The sequence below is a fragment of the Nelumbo lutea genome, chromosome 1, assembly GCF_056320005.1.
Source record: "Nelumbo lutea isolate HS-2025 chromosome 1, American lotus-T2T, whole genome shotgun sequence".
Taxonomy (NCBI): Eukaryota; Viridiplantae; Streptophyta; class Magnoliopsida; order Proteales; family Nelumbonaceae; genus Nelumbo; species Nelumbo lutea.
The window spans coordinates 17,649,005-17,671,969 of record NC_142684.1 but is presented as its reverse complement, the minus strand read 5'-3'; the positions used below and the strand labels follow the sequence as shown (position 1 = coordinate 17,671,969).

Here is a 22,965-nt window from a genome sequence, read left to right as displayed (position 1 = left end):
AGCAGAGATTCAGGGGGAGCCCGTGGTAGAGGACGTAGCTCAGGCCCGAGGAAGTGCACTCATTGTAGTATGGATGGACATACCATCAACTATTGTTATGATTTACATGGTCCTCCCTCAACCTGGGCCAATCATGCCGCGACCGGTGACTCAAGTTCCAGCTTTAAACAGGAGAATCATTCATCTGACCAATTGCCTCCTACATCCACAGATGGTCCCATGAAGGAGATGGTGAGTGTTTCCCATGATGAATATGAGAGGCTTATCCAATCACAGCAGAACACTATTCTAACAAGAGGACTATTTTCCCTCCTTTAACCACTTGAAGTGGGGGGACACATGTCATCCTAGGGGAGAAAGTTATCTTCCCTCCTCTAACCACTTGAAATGGGGGGAAACATGTCACCCTAGGGGAGAGAGTTATCTTCCCTCCTCTAACCACTTTAAGTGGGGGGACACATGTCACCCTAAGAAGAAGGATTTGTTTTCCCTCCTCTAACCACTTGAAGTGGGGGGGACACATGTCACCCTAGGAATAAGGATTTGTTTTCCCTCCTCTAACCACTTGAAGTGGGGGGGACACATGTCACCCTAGGAAGGAGTTATTTTCCCTCCTATAACAACTTGAAGTGGGGGGACACTTGTCACCTTAGGAAGGAAAAGTTTTCTTTTCCCTCCTTAACCCATTTTAAGTGGGGTGACACTTGGCACTCTAAGAAGAGGAGAGTGGGGAGTTAACCACCTCCCTCCTCTATATAAACCTCCCTCCTACAGGGAGAAGAGGTTAATGCCTTTTTTGTTGGCTATTACTAATAGATTTGCAGTATTTCTACCATTAAGAAACAAGTGGGAAGAGAAAAGAGAAGAAGATTGGTGTGGAGAGCATAAAAGAAAAAGGAAGAAGAAGGTAGGGAATCTTGTGTTCTTCCTACACCTCTTCAATATGATACTTCTTGTGCTTCTCACATGAGATGGAAGCCCATATTCTATCAATTCCTCTCACTCCTTTCTTTCTTCCTTTTATTTTTTTTTCTTCCTTGTTTCATATTGAAATACATGTAAGGAGACAACCATCTACAGCCTTGTTCATGAAACTTGGCTGATTATGGTTCCTTACAACCTACTAACCTATGTGTGTGGGGAAAAACCATCTACAGCCTTGTTCATGAAACTTGGCTGATTATGGTTCCTCACAGCATGATAATGCACACAACCATAATTTAAAGGCCATTTGTAGCCTTATTGATGAAACATGCTTTTTATGATACCTATTTACTTGTTATGCATACAATGTTTGTTTCATTATATGCTGGTTTTCTCTCAAATAAAGAGGGAATATATACCAGAATTTTCAAAGGAAAATTCTGTAGAAAACTCATACTTAGTTTAGTCTCTATTCATTGGTACTTCTGAATCAGAATCAAAAGGTTTTCTCTGCCCCTAACAGAGACGTAATTAAGGGAATATCTACGTGATTTCCTGAATGGTGATTACCCAAATAACAAAATAACCCAGTAATTAGTCTAATTGGGTGAGTTTTGTTATGTGAGAAATTATACTAAAAAAAACATTTCCACTAACCAAGAGTTCCTCTTTTTTTATATCCTAGGGATCATTCCATCCAAAGGAAAGCTCTTGAACTAAGTTTAATCCTAATATCCTTGCTCTGATTCCATGTCAACATGTAGGCAAGAAAAATAAATAAAGCAGAAAATAATAGAAAAAACAAAAGGAAGAAGAACATCAAGATGTGTGTTAGTCTCAGTAGCCTACATCCATGAGTGAAGAGGGAAAATATTCATTATGAGAAAATAGGATACACCAAATCCAATATCCACCTCACAATAATATGCCTGCTTTCTTTTTCACCCTGTCTCAAACAATTGCTTAAATATGCCTAAAACTGAATTTTGCTAATAACTATGCAGCCAAATCCTTTGTCCTCATAATTATAAAAATGTCCCATAAAACTTAAATTACAATAAAACTCTTACCTTGCCATAGAATGAAAAATCTTTTGCAAGAACTTTGACGCATACCTATGAAAAGGATTTTAAAGTTGGGAAACCTTCAAAAACTTCAGGCATATGCTATGTGAAGGTAGAAGCTACTGTCTTTTCCTGTTATATCCTTTTGGGCATGTAAACTAAATTACTCTCACATGTTCATGGTTTGCACTATCATCTGTTTCCACGCATTGGTTTCCCAGTGGGCAACATGTTTGAACTGTGCTTGGAAATATTTTAATTATCTTCTGTCATTAATGGTCACAAACTTATCTTTTTGCAATTGTTGCAGACTAGTCAGGAACATTTGGTAGCACATATCCTTCCATTGCTTGTTCGATCTTATGATGATAATGATGCTCGAATACAAGAAGAAGTTTTAAAAGTAACTATATCCCTTGCTAAGAAACTTGATATTCAGGTGACTGACCTTTTCTCAATGATAAATTTTTTGCTAAACTAATTTATCATTTTTTTTTCATTGTTTCCTTCAGAAACTGTACTACCTTTATGCTTCTTCACAAATATCCTGAAATTAAAGAATTCCTTAGTATATTATTAAGCAATTAAGGCACAAAAGTATTTGCTTTATGGTGTTGCCATTTATCTATAGACATTTCACTGATCTGCTATGTCCATCTAGGATTATGAACCATATATGCATCTATAATTCAGTAATATGATAACAATCATGTTATGTAAACACATTGAGGCAAAATTCCCGATTTCCAGATTAAAAACTTTTTCAATGGGTTCCCATATTGGTTAATATTGCCTCAGATAGTCTTGCTCAGAAGGGAGATACCAATTTTTCTCTATTTGGAGTTTTATTTTTGTTGAGTTTTGGGCTGATGTAACATGTTTTTTATTTACATAGCATAGTTAGGAAGTTATTGGGCCTTAGGCCCATTAGTTTATGTTTCAAGTTAAGGGTGTTTTTAAGTTCTCACAAGTAGCTAACTTACCAAGGGCATACTTGTCTTGGTACTCTCTTTTATTTATGAGTATATAATCTAATGAAAGGGGCGGCCAGACCTATTTCTAATCTTCTCCCATTCTCTTCTATCTCTCATCTCTCTCTTTCTTAGCTGAAACCTTTTCTCCTCTTTCTTTTCTTCTTTCCTTTGCAGTTTTTATATCAAAACAGGTTGTCCAAACCTTTCTACTTGGCATCAGAGCAAGTTTAAACATTTCTTGAGTTGCTCCATCATGCAGCCCTAGATCGGCCAACTGCATGATAAGGTAAAGGGCTGATCGATGACTTTAGGTTAGCCCAATTTTTGGATTTTTTGGTGGAATTGCAATCCCTTGTAGATGGTCTAGGGTTTTACACCAAAATCAGGAAGAACTGGAGAAAGGGAGAGAGTCCCATTTTAGTACGACTCTTCAATTTTGACCTAGGAATTGGCACTCTAGTTTTCTAGGGTTCCTTAAGGTTTTCTGAAGGTGGTGGTTCAAATACCAACCTTTTTGGAGGTCGCTGGAGGGAGCGACAGCCTCTTCTCCCACTCCCACGGAAAAAGGAATCTTTGGAGGGAGGGACTTCTAGGGTTCCAAGAAGGTGTTTAAGGTTTCTAAAGGACATAAATACCTTCTTTTTTATCTCAAATTGATTTCCTAACCTATTCTGAGAGTTATGGAGGGTTTTGTAGTTGAAAACAAATTTTCAAGAGAAATGGGATCTAGGGGAGGAGGTGTTGGAGACTGTAGAGAAGATGGGCCGAATGGCCCATAGGCAGTTTATTCTTTCTTGTTATTTATGTTTTTCTGTAAGGGGCCTTATTCTGGGCCCATCCTGTCTATATTAAGTTCTTTGTAAATTCTTGCCCAACTAAGGGCCTCCTTGTAATTATTCAAACCTATCTTAATAAAATAGTGTTAGGGTACTAAGAGAGAGTAGGTTTGAAACTCTCATTCTCAAACCCTCATTGTCGAACTCTCAAGCTCTCCTCTCTTCAGTTTTCTTCATGGTATCAGAGCAGGCCTGAACTTCAATTTTATAGGGCTGGAAGCTTAGGCTCGTGTTGCCTGATTCTTAGAGGTCATTGCAAGTGCCCAAGACTAGAATCTCTTGGAGAAGTGGTTCGGTGACCAGGAAGAATCATAGAAAAAAAAAAGGAAGGGGAACAGCTCGGTTCTGGTTTGAAGCTCGAAACTGTAAGTTGTGCTCAGTTTTTTGGGTTATTTTCTGGTGTATTTGGACTGTTGAAGTGTCCTAAAATTTCTGGTTGTTCTGTACTACTTTCAGCTGTGTTTGGACTGTTGAAGTGTCCGAAAACTTCTGGTTGTTCTGTACTACCTTCGGCTGCCATTGAATCTGGTTTAACCTAGAAATTTCTGGGCTGTTTTCACTCCTTCTTGGACTGTCAAAACTGCCGAAACATCCTTGTAAGAAGGCTGTGAATTGTTACTTATATTTGGCTGTTTTGGGGGGCTGTACGAACTGTTCTTGAGGCCCTTTTTCTTTTTTGACAGTGGGGTTGTCTCTATTGCCCACACTGTGCTTGTAAAAAGGGTTATTTCAGCAATACCAAGTGGTATTTACCTTGAGTCCAGATTTGAAAAGGTACTTCGGCTGAAAGTTTTTATTTACTTCTTGAAGGCTGAACTAAGTGTGTTGCCTTCTTGTGGTCAGCTGAACTCTGTTATTGCTTGTCCTCATTTAGTATACTTGTAGAAGTCATCTGAAATCATATTTGGAGTGTTTGCATGATGTACTCCTCAGAGTTTGAAAACAAAAGTGCTGCTGAATATGGACTGGTTCAGGGGACTCCAAGTGATTCCTTATTAACTGTGACCACAGTTAAACTAGATGGAACTAATTATCTGGCATGGTCACAATCAGTAAAGGTTCATGTATGTAGTAGAGGAAAGTCGGGGTTCATTTCCCGGAGTAAGAAGGCTCCCCCAGAAGATGATCCATCCTACGAGAAATGGATGCAAGAAAACTACACTATCATTGGGTGGCTTGTGAACTCAATGCAGCCACAAATCATCCAACACTACCTATGGATGAATTCAGCAAAAGAAATTTGGGACAGTGTTGCAGAAACCTATTCCCAAAAACTCAATGTGGCCCGGGCATATAAATTGAGAAGTGGTGTAAAGAATTTAAGACAAGGGGAGAAACCTCTTGCTGTATATTTCTCAACCCTGAAGTCCCTATGGCAAGAGATTGACCTAATAGAAGTTGTAACTTGGGACACCACCAATGATGCAAAGACCTATAGAAAATTGGTTGAAAGGAACAGGGTTTTTGAGTTCTTAACTAAACTAAACCCAGAATAATATATCACAAAACAGAATATTGTTTCCAAGGAGTGTGTCTCTTTGTCACAAGCTTATGCATTGGTGAGTAGTGAAGAGAGCAGAAGGGCTATCCAAGTTCAAAGGGCTGATATTAATGATCACTTTGCCAATATGGGGATTAAACCTAAAGGGAATGCTGGAACTTCTAGTGGCATAAGAAAGAAAGAAGTTATATGTGAGTACTGCAAAAAGACGAAGCACACCGAAGACAAGTGCTGGAAATTACATCCTAATCTTGTTCCCATTCGGTTTCAGAAAAAACATGATAGTAAAAGATCAGTAAGTGCAAATGTAGCTGCCAGGCCAGATAGTGAAGAGAAGTTTGCTTCTGCATAGTTGGCAGCCATGAGAGCAGAATATGAAAAGTTTGGGAAGATGATCAGTCAGCTGAGTGATGTGACCTCTCCTTCCAACCCTTCAGGAAATTCTGCTGCTTCAGCATTTACACATTCAGTTATAAGGGCTTCTGCCAATCATGCTACCACTTCAGGTAATCTCAAGATCCCTTAGATTATTGACTCAAGTGCTTCTGACCATATGACCAATCTGTCTACCTTGTTTGTTTCATATGACTTGCTTCCTGGATGTGATAAAATCACTTTACCTGATGGTTCACTTGCCCCTATCTCTGGTAAGGGAACCATCAAGGCTACGAATTCCTTGTTCCTACCTTCTGCCCTCCATGTACCTAAACTAAATACAAATCTGTTGTCTATGAGTAGTCTAACCAAGTCACTAAACTGTTGTGTAACCTTTTTTCCTTCCTACTGTGTTTTTCAGGATCTGGAGTCTCAGAAGGTGATTGGGAGTGGCCATGAGGCAAACGGAATATACCTGCTTGATACTCCGGGACAATGCACTGATCATCTTGGGAATGTTGCTCTCGGATCTGTCTCTTCAGAGTCTGTTAGTCGAATTATGTTGTGTCATCGTCGTTTTGGTCATCTGTCTTTTTCTACCTTGAGTCATCTATTCCTTGAACTGTTTAAGGGAATTAGTTTGTCCAGTTTTCATTGTGAGTCTTGTGAACTGTCAAAGCATTGTAGAAACAATTATCCTTTGAGCAATAAAAGATCTTCTTTTCCTTTTAATATTGTGCATTCTGATGTGTGGGGACCTTATCACTTACCCTCCATGGGTGGCTACAAATATTTTATCCTATTTATTGATGACTTTTCTCGGTTCACTTGGATATTCCTGATGAAATCCCGTGATGAAGTTCCAAGACTTGTAAAACAATTCCATGAATTTGTTCTAACCCAATTTGATACCAAGATTAAAATCTTCAGATCTGACAATGCAAAAGAATACTTTGAGAAAAACCTATCCTGCTATCTCTCTGACATGGGGGTTATTCATCAAAGCTCATGTGCTACGACCCCAGAACAGAATGGGGTTGCTGAGAGGAAAAATAGGCATATTGTTGAAGTTGCAAGAAGTATCTTATTTGCCTCACGTGTTCCTACCAGGTTTCGGGGTGATGTTGTTCTTACTGCTACCTACCTTATAAACCGTATGCCATCCAGGGTTTTGGGGTTTCAGTCTCCCTTCAATCTTCTTCATCCGGACAAGGACCTTTTTCCTGTTCCTATTCGTGCCTTTGGCTGCACCTGTTATGTACATGTTCCAAGTGTCCAAAGGCATAAATTTGAACCCAAAGCTCTGTAGAGAAGATGGGCCGAATGGCCCATAGGCCGTTACTGTATATTATCTTTATGTTCTCTATAATGGGCCTTATTCTGGACCCATACTCTTTTATGTTCCTCTTTTGTAATTTCTTGTCCAACTAAGGACCTCTCTTGTAATTACTAAAAGATTAACTTAATAAAAGTGTATTAGAGAGTTAGAGGGAGGTTATGTTCGAACTCCTCATCCTCTAACCCCTCTTGCCGCAGCTCTCTCTTCTTCTCTAATCCTCTCTTGCTAGTTTTCTTTGTTTCATACATAGTCCCTACTTCTAGGACTGTTTTTCAACTTGGTATCAGAGCAGGCCACTGCTTGGCGTGTCCCTCATGTGGTTCTAGTTCAGCCAACTACATGAGGAGGTTCTAGGGCTGAGAGTTTACAATCATCCGCCTGATTCTTGGAGGTCATTAGAGGGTTCCCAAGCTTCTACACACTTGGAAAAGGGTTCGGTGACCAGGAAGAATCAGAGAACAAGTTGCTTTGCCTGATTTAAAATCAGAGAAAAGGGTTTTCGAAGCCATCCTAGAGGACAAGTGTTCGGCCTGGTTTATTATTCAAACCAAAGAATCTCTTGCTGTAAGTCTTTGCTCAGTTGTTTCTGGGTTAATTTTTCACTGTTCTGGACTGTTAAAAGGTCCGAAGTTTCCTTGGAAACAGTACAGCTATTCGGCTATCCTCTAGTCTGATTTAATCCAGAGATTTCTGGGTTGTTTTTTATTTCTTTTCTGGACTGTCAAGTAGCCGAAATACCTCAGGAATCACTACTGCTGAGACTACTTCATTCGGCCACTGTTGCTGGACTGCTCCTACTCAGAAATTTCTGGGTTGCTTTGGAGGTCCTATTCAGCTAATTATTGGGTTGGGAAGTTGCTGAGACTGTTTTAAAACTAAGTGATACTAGTCTCATCTTCATTCCAGCCCCTTCTTGAAGGCTAAAACAGTAAACAGTGCTCTATACTTTGAAGGCTGAAACAGTAAACAGTGGGCTGCTAAGTATTGCACACTGAGTGTTCGACAAAAGGTCACTCAAGGACTGTGATCTTTTGTCTTCCTCTTGGGGACATCAGCTGTTAGAATCTGAAATACCTTGTGTTTGGAAGTTGCTGGGTGTCTTTTTTGAAGGCTGAAACAGTAAAGAAAGAACTACCATCGAACTCTGCATGATGGATTTCTCAAACTCTGAAAACAAGAATACTGCTGAATATGGGCAGATTTTGGGAACCCCAACCGATTCTATGCTGGCTGTAACTATAGTCAAGCTTGATGGGACCAATTACTTAGCTTGGTCACAATCAGTGAAAATCCATATTTGTAGCAAAGGAAAATGGGGTTTTATTTCTGGGAGCAAGAAAGCTCCTTCAGAGGATGATCCATCTTATGAGAGATGGGTACAAGAAAACTACACTGTGATTGGGTGGCTTGTGAACTCAATGCAGCCACACATCAGTCAACATTATCTGTGGATGAATTCGGCTAAAGAGATCTGGGACAGTGTTGCAGAGACTTATTCCCAAAAGTTGAATGTTGCTAGAGCTTACAAACTGAGAAGTGATGTGAAGAATCTAAGACAGGGGGAGAAGTCACTTGCAGCATACTTCTCAATCTTAAAATCTATATGGAAAGAGATTGATTTGATAGAGGCTGTGACTTGGAATACCCCTAAGGATGCTGAAACATATAGGAAATTGGTTGAACGGAATAGGGTCTTTGAGTTTTTGATAGGGCTGAATTCTAAATATGATATTACAAAGCAAAACATCTTGTCCAAGGAAGATGTTTCATTGTCACAAGCATATACTCTGGTTAGTAGATAAGAAAGTAGAAGGCAAGTGCAGGTCCAAGGAGTTGGTATTAATGATCATTTTGCAAATATGGGAATTAAACCCAAAGGGGTTACAGAAGCTCACAGTGGCACAGGAAGGAAGGAAGTGGTGTGTGAATATTGTAAGAAGCCGAAACATTCAAAGGACAAGTGCTGGAAATTGCATCCCAATCTTGTACCTATCAGATTCTAGAAGAAGAATGATAGTAGAAAGACAGGAAGTGCACAGTTGGCAGCCATGAAAGCTGAATATGAGATGTTTGGAAAGATGATCAATCAGCTTGAAGGTGCATCTTCATCATCCATCCCTTCTGGAAGTTCAGCCACCATTGCATTTGCTCACTCAGGTATAAGGGCTTCCGCTAACCATGCATCCACCTCAGGTAAACACAAAACCCCTTGGATCATAGACTCAGGTGCTTCTGATCACATGACCAACCTTTCCACTTTATTTGTTTCATATGATTTACTTCCTGGCCGTGACAAAATCACCTTAGCTTATGGTTCTCTTGCCCCTATTTCCGGCAAGGGAACTATCAAGGCTACAGACTCCTTACTCTTATCTTTCACTCTTCATGTGCCTAAATTAAATACCAATTTGTTATCTGTAAGTAGCTTGACCAAATCATTGAATTGTTGTGTAACCTTTTTCCCTTCTCACTGTGTGTTTCAGGACCTGAAGTCTCAGAAGGTGATTGGGAGTGGCCATGAAGCGAATGAAATATACTTGCTCGACACCCCTGGCCAATGCTTTGATCATCCCAAGAATGTTGCTTTTGGTTCTACTTTTTCAGTCTGTTAGTCAAATTATGTTGAGTCATTGTCGGTTGGGTCATTTACCTTTTTCTGCTTTAAGCCATTTGTTTCCAAAACTGTTTAAGGAAGTCAGTGTGTCCAGTCTCAATTGTGAGTCCTGTCAGTTGTCAAAGTATTGTAGAAAAAATTACCCTGTGAGCAATAAAAGATCCTCTTTTCTTTTTCATATTGTGCACTCTGATGTGTGGGAGCCATACCATTTATCCTCTATGGGGGGTTACAGATATTTTATCTTGTTTATTGATGACTTCTCTAGATTCACCTAGATATACTTAATGAAATCCCGGGATGAATTCCCAAGACTTGTGAGGCAATTTCATGAGCTTGTTCTAACTCAGTTTGGTACCAGAATTAAGGTTTTCAGATCCGACAATGCAAAAGAGTATTTTGAGAAGAGTCTATCCTTGTATCTTTCAGACAAGGGGGTTGTTCATCAAAGCTCCTATGTTAGAACCCCTGAACAAAATGGAGTTGCTGAGAGGTAAAATAGACATATTGTTGAAGTTGCAAGGAGCCTTTTGTTTGCCTCACATGTTCCCACAAGATTTTGAGGTGATGCTGTACTTACTGCTACCTATCTCATAAACCGTATGCCATCCAGGGTACTAGGGTTTAAATCCCCCTTCATTTTTCTTCATCCAGACAAGGATCTCTTCCCAATTCCTCTTCGTGTGTTTGGCTGTACCTGCTATGTTCACATTCCAAGTGTGCAAAGACACAAGTTTGAACCGAAAGCCCACAAATGTATCTTCCTTGGTTACTCCCCCACACAAAAGGGTTATTGTTGTTTTGATCCAAATACTGGCACCCGACATGTCTTTATGGATGTTACTTTTAATGAACTTTCTCCTTTTTATGGTTCCTCTCAAGATGGACATTGTCCACAGGGGGAGAGTCTGTCACAAGTTTTTGCTCTTCCTCTTCCTGTCCCTTTGAGTCTCTTGACAAACCTGTATCCTCACCAAATGAGTCAAAGGAGGATCAATCACTTCATACCTCTTGTCCCAGGGACCCTATTTCTTTACCCCCTCGCCCTATCCATAATCCCAAAGTGTATCAAAGGCAGAGATCCAGGAATGAGCAAGTGGTTTCCTTTACAACAGATGAAGCTCATACATTCCCAATCACATATGAGATAACAGGTACTGCTTCAACTCCTTTGGAATCATCTTTTCCAGACCTTGATGTTCCCATTGTTGTTAGGAAAGGGAAGCGGAAATGTACTGCACACTGCATTTCCAAACACCTTTCTTATGACCTGCTTTCTCCTTCATACTTTGCCTATTTCTCTTCTGTTGCTTCTAACCCCATTCCTAGGTCTGTCTCAGAAGCTCTTGGGATTCCAGAATGGAGAGATGCCATGGAAACCGAAATGGATGCTCTACATGCAAATGGTACTTGGGAGGTGGTGGATTTGCCTGAAGGGAAGGATCCGGTTGGGTGCAAGTGGGTTTTCACCATTAAATACAAGGCTGATGGAACTATTGAGAGGTACAAGGCTAGGCTTGTTGCAAAAGGCTATACACAGACATATGGGATTGACTACCTGGAGACTTTTGCTCCTGTTGCCAAGATGACATCTGTGAGGGTTCTTTTATCTCTAGCAGCTCACTTTGATTGGCCTCTCTATTAGTTGAATGTAAAGAATGCATTTCTGAATGGTGACTTACATGAGGAAGTCTACATGTGCCTTCCTCCAAGGATGTATGGGAAAGATATGCAAGGAAAGGTATGCAGATTAAAGAAATCTCTTTATGGTCATAAACAATCTCCTAGAGCCTAGTTTGAGAGATTTAGAGCTGCACTTGTTAAATTCGGCTATGTTCAGACACAGTCGGATCATACTCTGTTTGTGAAGAAAAGTAGATCTTTGGCAGTGTATCTCATTGTGTATGTTGATGACATTATAGTGACTAGTGATGATGCCTCAGGCATTCTGGCCCTTAAGTCTTTCCTCCGTACAGAATTTGAGATTAAGGATCTGGGGGAGTTGAGATACTTCCTTGGCATAGAAGTTGCCAGATCCAAGGATGGGATCCTTATTTCCCAAAGGAAATATGTTCTTGATTTATTGTCTGAAACTAGAAAACTGGGTGCAAGACCAGCTGCAACTCCCATTGATATGAGTCACAAACTTTCAGCTACAGATGGAACTCTGTTGGAAGACAAAGGGGTTTTTCAGAGACTTCTTGGAAAGCTTCTGTACCTGTGCATGACTAGACCAGATATTGCGTATGCAGTCAGTTGCATTAGCCAATTCATGCATGCTCCTAGAGATACTCATATGGCAGCAGCAGAACGGATTCTGTGCTATCTGAAAGGCTCTCCAGGGAAAGGAATCCTATTTACCAAGCATGACCACTTGAAACTTGAAGCCTAAACTGATGCTGATTGGGCTGGAAATATGGATGACAGAAGATCTACTTCAGGATATTGCAATCTGGTGGTTGGTAATGTTGTCTCTTGGAGGAGTAAGAAACAATCTATTGTGGCCAGATCTTCTGCAGAAGCAGAGTATAGGGCCATGGCACATGGGGTCTCGGAATTGTTGTGGCTAAGGTCCTTAATGGAAGAACTTGGGATTGATCATGACAGACCCATGATGTTGTACTGTGATAATCAGGCTGCCATCAACATTGCTCACAACCCGGTACAACATGATCGAACCAAACATATTGAAGTCGATAGACATTTTATTCGAGAAAGAGTCTCCTCCGGAGAAGTGTGCCTTCCATTCGTTACCTCTGAAGGACAATTGGCAGACTTTCTCACCAAAGGCATCTCTAAGGCAAGACTTCATCATGACACTGGCAAGCTGGGCATGATTGACATCTATGCTCAGCTTGAGGGGGAGTGTAGAGAAGATGGGCCGAATGGCCCATAGGCTATTACTGTATATTATCTTTATGTTCTTCTCTGTAATGGGCCTTATTCTGGGCCCATACTCTTTTATGTTCCTCTTTTGTAATTTCTTGTCCAACTAAGGACCTCTCTTGTAATTACTAAAAGATTAACTTAATAAAAGTGTATTAGAGAGTTAGAGGGAGGTTATGTTCGAACTCCTCATCCTCTAACCCCTCTTGTCGTAGCTCTCTCTTCTTCTCTAATCCTCTCTTGCTAGTTTTCTTTGTTTCATACACAGTCCCTACTTCTAGGACTGTTTTTCAACTAGCTCAAAAGTGTATCTTCCTTGGTTATTCCCCCACATAGAAGGGTTATTGTTGTTTGATCCAAAGTCTGGCAATCGGTATGTCTCAATGGATGTCACCTTTAATGAGCTTTCCCCCTTTTATGGTTCCTCTCTAGAAGGACATTGTCCACAGGGGGAGGATTTGTCACAGGTGTTTTCTCTTCATCTTCCTATCCCTGTTGAGTCTCTTAATGTGTTTGCTTCTCCTTTAAATGTATCAAGGGTGGATCAGTCGTTCCATTCTCCTTGTCCCAGTACTCTACCTCCTCATCCTATCCTCAATCCCAAGGTGTATCAAAGGCAAAGATCCAGAAATGTGCAGGTTCTTTCTCCTACAACACATGAGCCTCATACACTTCCAGTCACTGAAGAGACAATAGGTACTGTTTCAGCACCTTTGGATTCATCCTTCCTTGACCTTGATATTCCCATTGCTGTTAGGAAAGGAAAACAGAAGTGCACTGCACACTGCATTTCCAAGCACCTTTCTTACAGTTTGCTTTCACCTTCATACTTTGCCTATCTCTCTTCTGTTGCTTCTCATCCTATTCTCAGGTCTGTGTCAGAAGCTCTTAAGATTCCAGAATGGAGGGATGCTATGAGATCTGAAATCGATGCCCTACACAAGAATGACACATGAGAAGTGGTGGATTTGCTTGAAGGGAAGGATCCAGTCGGTTGCAAGTGGGTCTTTACTATCACATACCGAGCTGATGGCACCATTGAAAGGTACAAGGCCAGGCTGGTTGCAAAAGGCTATACACAGACATATGGGATCGATTATTTAGAGACCCTTGCACCTGTTGCCAAGATGACATCTGTGAGGGTTCTTCTATCTTTAATTGCTCACTTTGACTGGCCCCTTTATCAATTGGATGTGAAGAATGCATTTTTGAATGGTGAATTACATGAGGAGGTTTATATGTCTCTTCCTCCAGGGATGTATGGAACTGATATGAAAGGGAAGGTATACAGGCCGAAGAAATCTCTTTATGAACTAAAATAGTCCCCTAGAGCATGGTTTAAGAGATTTAGAACAGCCCTTGTTAACTTTGGTTATGTGCAGACACATTCCGATCATACAGTATACCTCATTGTGTATGTAGATGATATTGTAGTGACTAGTAATGAAGCCTCAGGAATTCATGATCTAAAATTTTTTCTCCATACAGAGTTTGAGATTAAAGATTTGGGGGAATTGAGATACTTTCTTGGCATAGAAGTGGCTCGATCCAAGGATGGGATTCTTATCTCCCAAAGGAAGTATTTTCTTGACTTGATCTCTGAAACTGGAAAGATGGGTGCTAGACCAATTGCTACTCCTATTGATATGAGTCATAAACTCAGCCTCAGAAGGGACATTGTTAGAAGACAAAGGGATCTTTTAGAGACTTCTTGGGAAACTTTTGTACCTATGCATGACTCGACCAGATATTGCATATGCAGTCAGTTGCATTAGCCAATTCATGCATGCTCCCCGAGACACTCATATGGAAGCTGCAGAGAGAATCCTATGTTATTTGAAGGGCTCCCAGGAAAGGGTATTCTGTTTGCCAAGCATGGTCATATGAAACTTGAAGCCTACACCGATGCTGACTGGGCCGGAAACATTGATGACAAAATATCTACTTCTGGGTATTGCAGCTTGGTGGCTGGTAATGTTGTTTCTTGAAGAAGCAAGAAACAATCCGTTATTGTTTGGTCTTCTGCTGAAGCAGAATACAGGGCCATGGCACATGGAGTTTCTGAATTATTATGGCTAAAATCTTTGATGGAAGAACTTGGAGTTGAATATGACCAGCCGATGATGTTGTATTGTGATAATCAGGCTGCCATCAACATTGCTCACAACCCAATGCAACATGATAGAATCAAGCATATTGAAGTTGATTGACACTTCATTAGGGAAAGGGTCTCTTCGGGTGAAGTGTGTCTTCCTTTCATCACATCTGAAGGACAGTTGGTAGATTTTCTCACCAAAGGCATTCCCAAGGCAAAACTTCAGCATGATACCGACAAGCTTGGCATGATTGACATCTATGCTCAGCTTGAGGGGGAGTATAGAGAAGATGGACCGAATGGCCCATAGGTTGTTTATTCTTTCTTGTTATTTATGTATTCTATAATGAGCCTTATTCTGGGCCCATCCTGTCTATATTAAGTTTTCTATAAATTCTTGCCCAACTAAGGGCCTCCTTGTAATTATTGAAATATATCTTAATAAAATAGTGTTAGGGTGCTGAGAGAGTGTAGGTTCAAAACTCTCATTCTTAGACCCTCATTGCCGAACTCTTAAGCTCTCCTCTCTTCAGTTTTCTTCAGAGACCTCTTTAGGGCCGGAATCATCACTATAGTCAAGTTGGATGGTATAAACTATTTAGAATGGTCACAATCTGCAAAGATGGCCATTGGTGCTTGTGGAAAATTGGGGTATGTCACCAGTGAGGAAAAGAAACCTGAAACTAACCATTCCCTATGGGTACAGGAGAACTACATGGTGATGGCTTGGCTGTGTAATTCCATGTTTCCCCCATATAAGTAAGAACTTTTTATGGGCTAACACAGCTAAGGAGATTTGGGATGGAGTAGCAGAAACCTATTCATATAATTAAAATGTTGCTAGAGCCTATCAGTTGAGAAACCAGGTGATTTCTACTAGGCAGGGAGACAAGTCTATTGCTATTTATTTTTCAGCCCTTAAAACCTTATGGTAGGAGATAGATCATGTGGAGACTGTGGTTTGGGCCAATTAAGGGCCTTTTATGTTTCTTTATGTTATGCTTAATTTAGTTAATCGCCCAATTAAGGGCCTCTCTATAAATACCAAAACTTTGTAAATTATGTTTAATGAAAAGGATTAGGGAAGGGAGTAATATTCGATTGACTATTCTCCCAAAATCCTATCAGCCGCCAACTTCTTATTCTTCTCTCCTCTTCTTTCTCTTTGCTGCTGACATCTTATACTTTTTTCACAACTTTTAATCAGTCCTTTCATTCTTTTGGAATGTTTTTCTTCTTGGTATCAAAGCAGGCTCTCTTTCTTCCTTTTTGTCCCTTTCTTTCCCATACACAGTGTGTATGGGGAGCTGAATCGAATGAGTGATTGAAGAAACTTTTCAGCCCAGTTGTTAGCGGATTTTTGGAGAAAAGGATGTTGTCTTGGTCATCATTCTAGCAATCCCCGGAGTTTTTGGCCCAAAACCTAATCAACTAGAGAATTCTGATTGCGGGCCCCACAAGGAGCTTCACCTTGGCGCTCAGTGACTAAGGGGGTTCTTTCTCTTTATCTTGAAGATCGATCTAAGTCTTGTGGTGTTTTGTGAAGCCTACAGGGAGTGGCTGCTGTTTTTTTATTTCTCCCGAGTTTCGGGTGAGACGCAACTAGCAGATACGACTTCATAGAGGTTGGTACTTGGTGTTTGATTTTTTTCTGTCTTCCTTGCTTATCATTTGAAGTTGTTTGAAGTTCTTTTGGAGTTGTTTGAGGAAGATGGATATCTCGAGAGTTGAAAATAAGTGTGGAATAGAATCCAGATAGGTTCCGAGAGCACCCGTAGACTCACTGCTAGCTGTGACCACAGTCAAGTTTGATAGAACCAACAATATAGCATAGTCACAGTCAGTAAAATTCATGTTTGTAGTAGAGGCAAGTGGGGGTATATCTCCAGGAGCAAGAAAGCACCTCCAGAAGATAACCCATCTTATGAAAAATGGATGCAAGAGAATTATACTGTCATTGGATGGTTAGTGAAATCAATGCTACCACAAATCAGTCAACATTATTTATGAATGAATTCAGCCAAGGAAATATGGGATAGTGTGGCAGAAACTTACTCACAAAAATTGAATGTTGCCAGGGCATATAAGTTAAGGAGTGATGTGAATAATTTAAGGCAAGGGGAGAGACCTTTAGATGTTTACTTCTCAATTCTGAAATCCATGTGGCAAGAGATAGACCTAATGGAAACTGTTGTCTAGGAAAGCAGTAATGATGCTGAAACATACAGGAAATTAGTTGAGAGGAATAGGGTATTTGAATTCTTGACAGGGCTGTATCCCGAGTTTGACATTACCAAACATAATATCTTAGCCAAGGATAATGTATCTTTGTCTTAGGCATATGCCATAGTGTGTAGTGAAGAGAGCAAGAGGCTGGTCCAGTTTCAAGGAACCATCCCAAGTGACCACTTTGCTAATATGGGGCTGAAATCGAAGGTGACTACAGGCAGTTCAGGTGGTTCAAGAAAAAGGGAAGTTGTATGTGAGTACTGCAAGAAACCAAAACATAAAAAAGATAAATGTTGGAAACTGCATCTGGAACTCCTTCCACCTTGTTTTCAAAAGAAGGCTGATAATGGGAAGTCAAGAAGTGCCAACATAGCCACAGTCCCAGATAATGACAGGTGCTTAACAAATGAAAGGATTGCTAGTGAGCAGTTAGCAGTTATGAAGGCAGAATATAAGAAGTATGAGAGGATGATGAAGGAAGGTGAGATCCATCATATGGATGGCCAAACCATGCTAGATGGTTGGGCGAAATTTCAAAAATTTCTTTCTGCCTTTCAGTTATCGCATTCCCTCGTTTAAAAAAAATTGCATTTTTCTAGGATCGTTCTTGCACCGAAACTAGATCAAATTTGAAACCAAAAGGAGGGAGATGTATACCTGATATGGATTCCATAGACGTAGCTCCCAAAGTGGTAGTTCACGCTCAAACTGAATCCCAAAACCAGCTTCCACTGAAAATGGCGCAGCTTTGAATGAAGTCAGTTCAGCAATGCAGTTTTCAACAAAACTACAATCCAACCATATGGATTGAACAAGGGAGGTGAGCACAAAATTTCTCTGCAATTTTCTTGCAAAATTCAAAGAAAGAACTGATCAAAATCAGTCCAAGAAATTGGAGATCGAATTAGGGTTTTTGGGCGGCAAGAGTAGAGAGAGAAAGAACTGAGAACAGAGTTATATGGAGCAGTTTGATTTCCTTCTTTCTTAATCCTTAAGGAACACTACTCCTAATCGAATTAGGAGGTTTGTAATCCAAATCTCTATTTGGATCTAGACTCTATCTTAAGATAGGTCTTATCCTTTCATGAGAATGGGTGCTCCAAACCCAAATCCAGACCCATATTCGCCCATGTCACGACTACTTAAGCTGTCATGTGACATCTTGAGTAATCTCATTAATCATGGGCTTTAGGCCCATTAAGCAAGTGGCTCACGTCCCAAGATAGTTGCTGGCCCATTTAGGTTCAATTTGTATGGCATGGGACCCCAACAATGACCTCAAATAAGCTCACATGAGTTCGGTCCAGCCTCTGTGAAAAGGCCTGGCCGAATTCACAACTAAATGCAATGAACCCCTAAGTCCATCATTATGGGATCAAAATGGGCCTAACATTTACAGTTAAATGATCCCTGAGTCTAGCCATCCTATGAAGGCCCAAGGATAATGGACTTAAGTAAGATATAGCCCATCGGGTAAACAACCCTTAATGGTCTCTTACACTTAACCTATCAGCCCACAATGATCAAACACTGGCCGACAGGGAAGGACCTCTCCCCTGATTGCAAGGTGTAGTGTTGCACTCTCTACTCAGATAGGTCTCGAGAATTAAAACCTTTTGCAAACATTTTTCTTGGAACATAATATATATATATATCATATAAATATATTTTTCAAAACAAATCTCAAACACAATTGAAATCGACTGCTAGCAGTTCTGGTTTCCATCAAAGACAGTGCAGTCCCGATCATTCACTTTGTCCGACAAAGGGGCTGATCCTATCACTATGATCACTCACTCAAGTGAATTCTCAAGCTGCCCCAACATACCCAGGTTTTGACCCACAAAGGATCTCACTTATTGGCATATCAAAAATAGCCCAATCCAACACTCGGTGTAGTATCATAATCAAGATAAAGTTGATAAACTCCCTAAGTCTATCCAATGGCTGAGAACATTCTAAACTAACACAAGTCTCATAAGTGTCCAGTTTAAGGGGTAAGTACACAGAAAACACACCAATGATAACATGAAACAATTATGTACTTTTATTCATTTACAATAAATGTATCAGTACGTCAATCTAATTGGAGCTAAGGGCATACATTGTCTAACAAATGATTAGTCACCTTGAGAGTGCAGCCTCCTCCTCCAATCCTCTGGGCAATCCAACTACTTCTGCATTTGCACATTCAGGTGTACGTGCTACTGCCAATCATGCAACTAATCTCAAACAGTTCCATACACCAAGTGGACTGTTTTTCAACTTGGTATCAGAGCGGGCCATTGCTTGGCGTGTCCCTCATGTGGTTCTAGTTCAGCCAACTGCATGAGGAGGTTCTAGGGCTGAAAGTTTACAGTCATCCGCCCGGTTCTTGGAGGCCATTGGAGGGTGCCCAAGTTTCTATACACTTGGAGAAGGGTTCGGTGACCAAGAAGAATCAGAGAGAAAGTTGTTTGGCCTGATTTGAAACCAGAGAAAAAGAATTTCGAAGTTATCTCAGAGAACAAGTGTTCGGCCTGGTTTATAGTTCAAACCAGAGACTCTCTTACTGTAAGTTTTTTCTCAATCCTTTGTTGGGTTATTTTTTGTTGTTTGGGAGGACTGTTAAAGCATTCAAAGCCCACCACCATTCGGCCCACTGTTGCTGGACTGATTCTACTCAGAAATTTCTGGGTTGTTTTGGAAGTGCTATTCAGCTGATTATTGGACTGCCAAGCTGCTGAAACTGATCTAAACTAAGTGGTGCTAGTCTCATCTTCATCCCAGCCTCTTCTTGGACCTATACTGAACACTTTGAAGTGGTTTCTTCTAGTTAACAGTAGGCTGTTAACTACTGCACACTGAGTGTTCGACAAAAGGTCTCTTAAGGACTGTGGCTTTTTTTTCTTCTCTTTGGGACAACGGCTGTTGGGAACCTGAAATACCTTGTGATTGGAGGTTTGCTAGGTGTCCTTTGAAGGCTGAAACAATATAGAAAGAACTACCACCGAACTGGACTATCACAGTTATCAAGATTGAACTGATTCTGTGAGCTAGTTGTTGTTGCCTATTCAGCTCAAACTAAACTCATCAAGACCCCCAGTACTTTGGGAAACCTATTGAAAATCCTAATTGGAGCCTTTACATTATGGATTTCTCAAGTCTTGAAAACAAGAATGCTGCTGAATATGAACAGATTTTGGAAACCCTAACCGATTCTATGCTGGCTATAACTACAGTTAAGCTTGATGGGACCAACTACTTGGCTTGGTCACAATCAGTGAAAATCCATATTTGTAGCAAAGGAAAATGGGGTTTTATTTCTGGGAGCAAGAAAGCTCCTCCAGAGAATGATCCATCTTATGAGAGATGGGTGCAAGAAAACTACACAGTGATTGGGTGGCTTGTGAACTCAATGTAGCCATAGATTAGTCAGCATTATCGATGGATGAACTCGGCTAAAGAAATCTGGGATAGTGTTGCAGAAATTTACTCCTAGAAGCTGAATGTTGCCAGAGCCTACAAATTGAGAAGTGATGTGAAGAATCTAAGACAGGGGGAGAAGTCACTTGCAGCATACTTTTCAGCCCTAAAATCTCTATGGCAAGAGATTGATTTGATAGAGGTTGTGACATGGGATACCCCTAAGGATGCTGAAACATACAGGAAATTGGTTGAAAGGAATAGGGTCTTTGAGTTCTTGACAGGGATGAATTCTGAATATGACATTACAAAGCAAAACATCTTGTCCAAGGAAGATGTTTCATTGTCTCAAGCATATGCTTTGGTCAGCAGTGAAGAAAGTAGGAGGCAAGTGTAGGGTCAAGGAGTCAGTACCAATGACCATTTTGCAAATATGGGAATTAAACCCAAAGGGGTTACAGGAGCTCCCTTGGAATCATCCTTCCCAGATCTTGATGTCCCCATTGCTGTTAGGAAAGGAAAGCGGAAGTGTACTGCACATTGCATTTCCAAACATCTTTCTTATGACCTACTTTCCCCCTCATACTATGCCTACTACTCTTCAGTTTCTTCTAACCCCATTCCTAGGTCTGTATCAGAAGCTCTTGGGATTCCAGAATGGAGAGATGCCATGCAAGCTGAAATGGATGCTCTACATGAAAATGGTACTTGGGAGGTGGTGGATTTGCCTGAAGGGAAGGATCTAGTTGGGTGCAAGTGGGTTTTTACCATTAAATACAGGGTTGATGGGACTATTGAGAGGTACAAGGCCAGACTTTTTGCAAAAGGCTACACATAGACATATGGGATTGACTATCTGGAGACTTTTGCCCCTGTTGCTAAGATGACATCTGTGAAGGTTCTTTTATCTCTAGCAGCTCAATTTGATTGGCCTCTCTATCAGTTAGATGTAAAGAATGCATTTTTGAATGGTGACTTACATGAGGAGGTCTACATTGTCTTCCTCCAGGAATGTATGGGAAAGATATGCAAGGAAAGGTATGTAAACTGAAGAAATCTCTTTATGGCATCAAACAATCTCCTAGAGCCTGGTTTGAGAGATTTAGAGCTGCACTTGTTAAATTCGGCTATGTTCAGACACAGTCAGATCATACTCTTTTTTGTGAAGAAAAGTGGATCTCTAGCAGTGTATCTCATTGTGTATGTTGATGATATTATAGTGACTGGTGATGATGCCTCAGGCATTCTGGCCCTTAAGTCTTTCCTCCGTACAGAATTTGAGATTAAGGATCTAGGGGAGTTGAAATACTTCCTTGGCATAGAAGTTGCCAGATCCAGGGATGGGATTCTTATTTCCCAGAGGAAATATGTCCTTGATTTGTTGTCTGAAACTGGAAAACTGGGTGCAAGACCAGCCGCAACTCCTATTGATATGAGTCACAAACTTTCAGCTTCGGATGGAACTTTGTTGGAAGACAAAGGGGTCTTTCAGAGACTTCTTGGAAAGCTTCTGTACCTGTGCATAACTAGACCAGATATTTCGTATGCTGTCAGTTGCATTAGTCAGTTCATGCATGCTCCTAGAGATACCCATATGGCAGCAGCAGAACGGATTTTGTGCTATCTGAAAGGCTCTCCAGGAAAAGGAATTCTATTTGCCAAGCATGGTCATCTGAAACTTGAAGCCTATACTGATGCTGATTGGGCTGGAAATATTGATGATAGAAAATCTACTTCAGGGTATTGCAGTCTGGTGGCTGGTAATGTTGTCTCTTGGAGGAGTAAGAAACAATCAGTTGTGGCCTGATCCTCCACAGAAGCAGAATATAGAGCCATGGCACATGGAATCTCGGAATTGGTGTGGCTAAGGTCCTTAATGGAAGAACTTGGGATTGATCATGACAAACCCATGATGTTGTACTGTGATAATCAGGCTGCCATCAACATTGCTCACAACCCGGTACAACATGATAGAACCAAACATATTGACATTGATAGACACTTTATTCGAGAAAGAGTCTCCTCCAGTGAAGTGTGTCTTCCATTCATTACTTCTGAAGGACAATTGGCAGATTTCCTCACCAAGGGCATTTCCAAGGCAAGGCTTCAACATGACATTGGCAAGATGGGCATGATTAACATCTATGCTCAGCTTGAGGGGGAGTGTAGAGAAGATGGGCCGTATGGCCCATAGACTGTCATTTCATGTTATGTTATGTTTCTCTCTGTTGTGGGCATTATTCTAGGCCCATACTCTGTAATGTTCTGTTTTTTGTATTTTCTTGCCCACTCAAGGGCCTCTCCGTAATTTGTCAAAGATTAACTTATTAATAAGATGTTTAGAGTGTTAGAGAGGGGTTATGTTCGAACCTCTTACTCTCTAACACTCATTGCCGCCAGCTCTCTCTTCTCTTCCTCTCTTGTTTGTTTATTTTCTGGTTTGCATCTAATCTCAAACAATTCCATACATCAAGTGGACTGTTTTTCAACTATGATATAGTAGTGACTGGTACTGTTGTGACAAGGATTAATGATCTTAAATCTTTCCTTCATATAGAGTTTGAGATCAAAGATCTGGGGGAGTTGAGGTATTTCCTTGGCATTGAAGTGGCTCAGTCTAAGGATGGCATCTCTCAGCGAAGGTATGTGCTAGACTTACTCACTGAAACTGGCAAGATGGGTGCAAGACCAGTGGCTACTCCTATTGATATGAGTCACAAACT

General features: G+C 40.7%; 1 protein-coding gene across 3 annotated transcripts in view; it reads left to right on the top strand.

Moving 5' to 3' along the window:
* LOC148873759 (SCY1-like protein 2 A) overlaps positions 1–22,965 on the top strand; it is a 119,791-nt gene that overhangs the window by 78,695 nt on the left and 18,131 nt on the right. For all 3 annotated transcript variants that reach the window (XM_088944236.1, XM_088944218.1, XM_088944225.1), the window contains exon 10: positions 2,299–2,427. In XM_088944236.1, the coding sequence (XP_088800362.1) occupies positions 2,299–2,427 (129 nt within the window). The remainder of the gene's footprint in view (positions 1–2,298; positions 2,428–22,965) is intronic.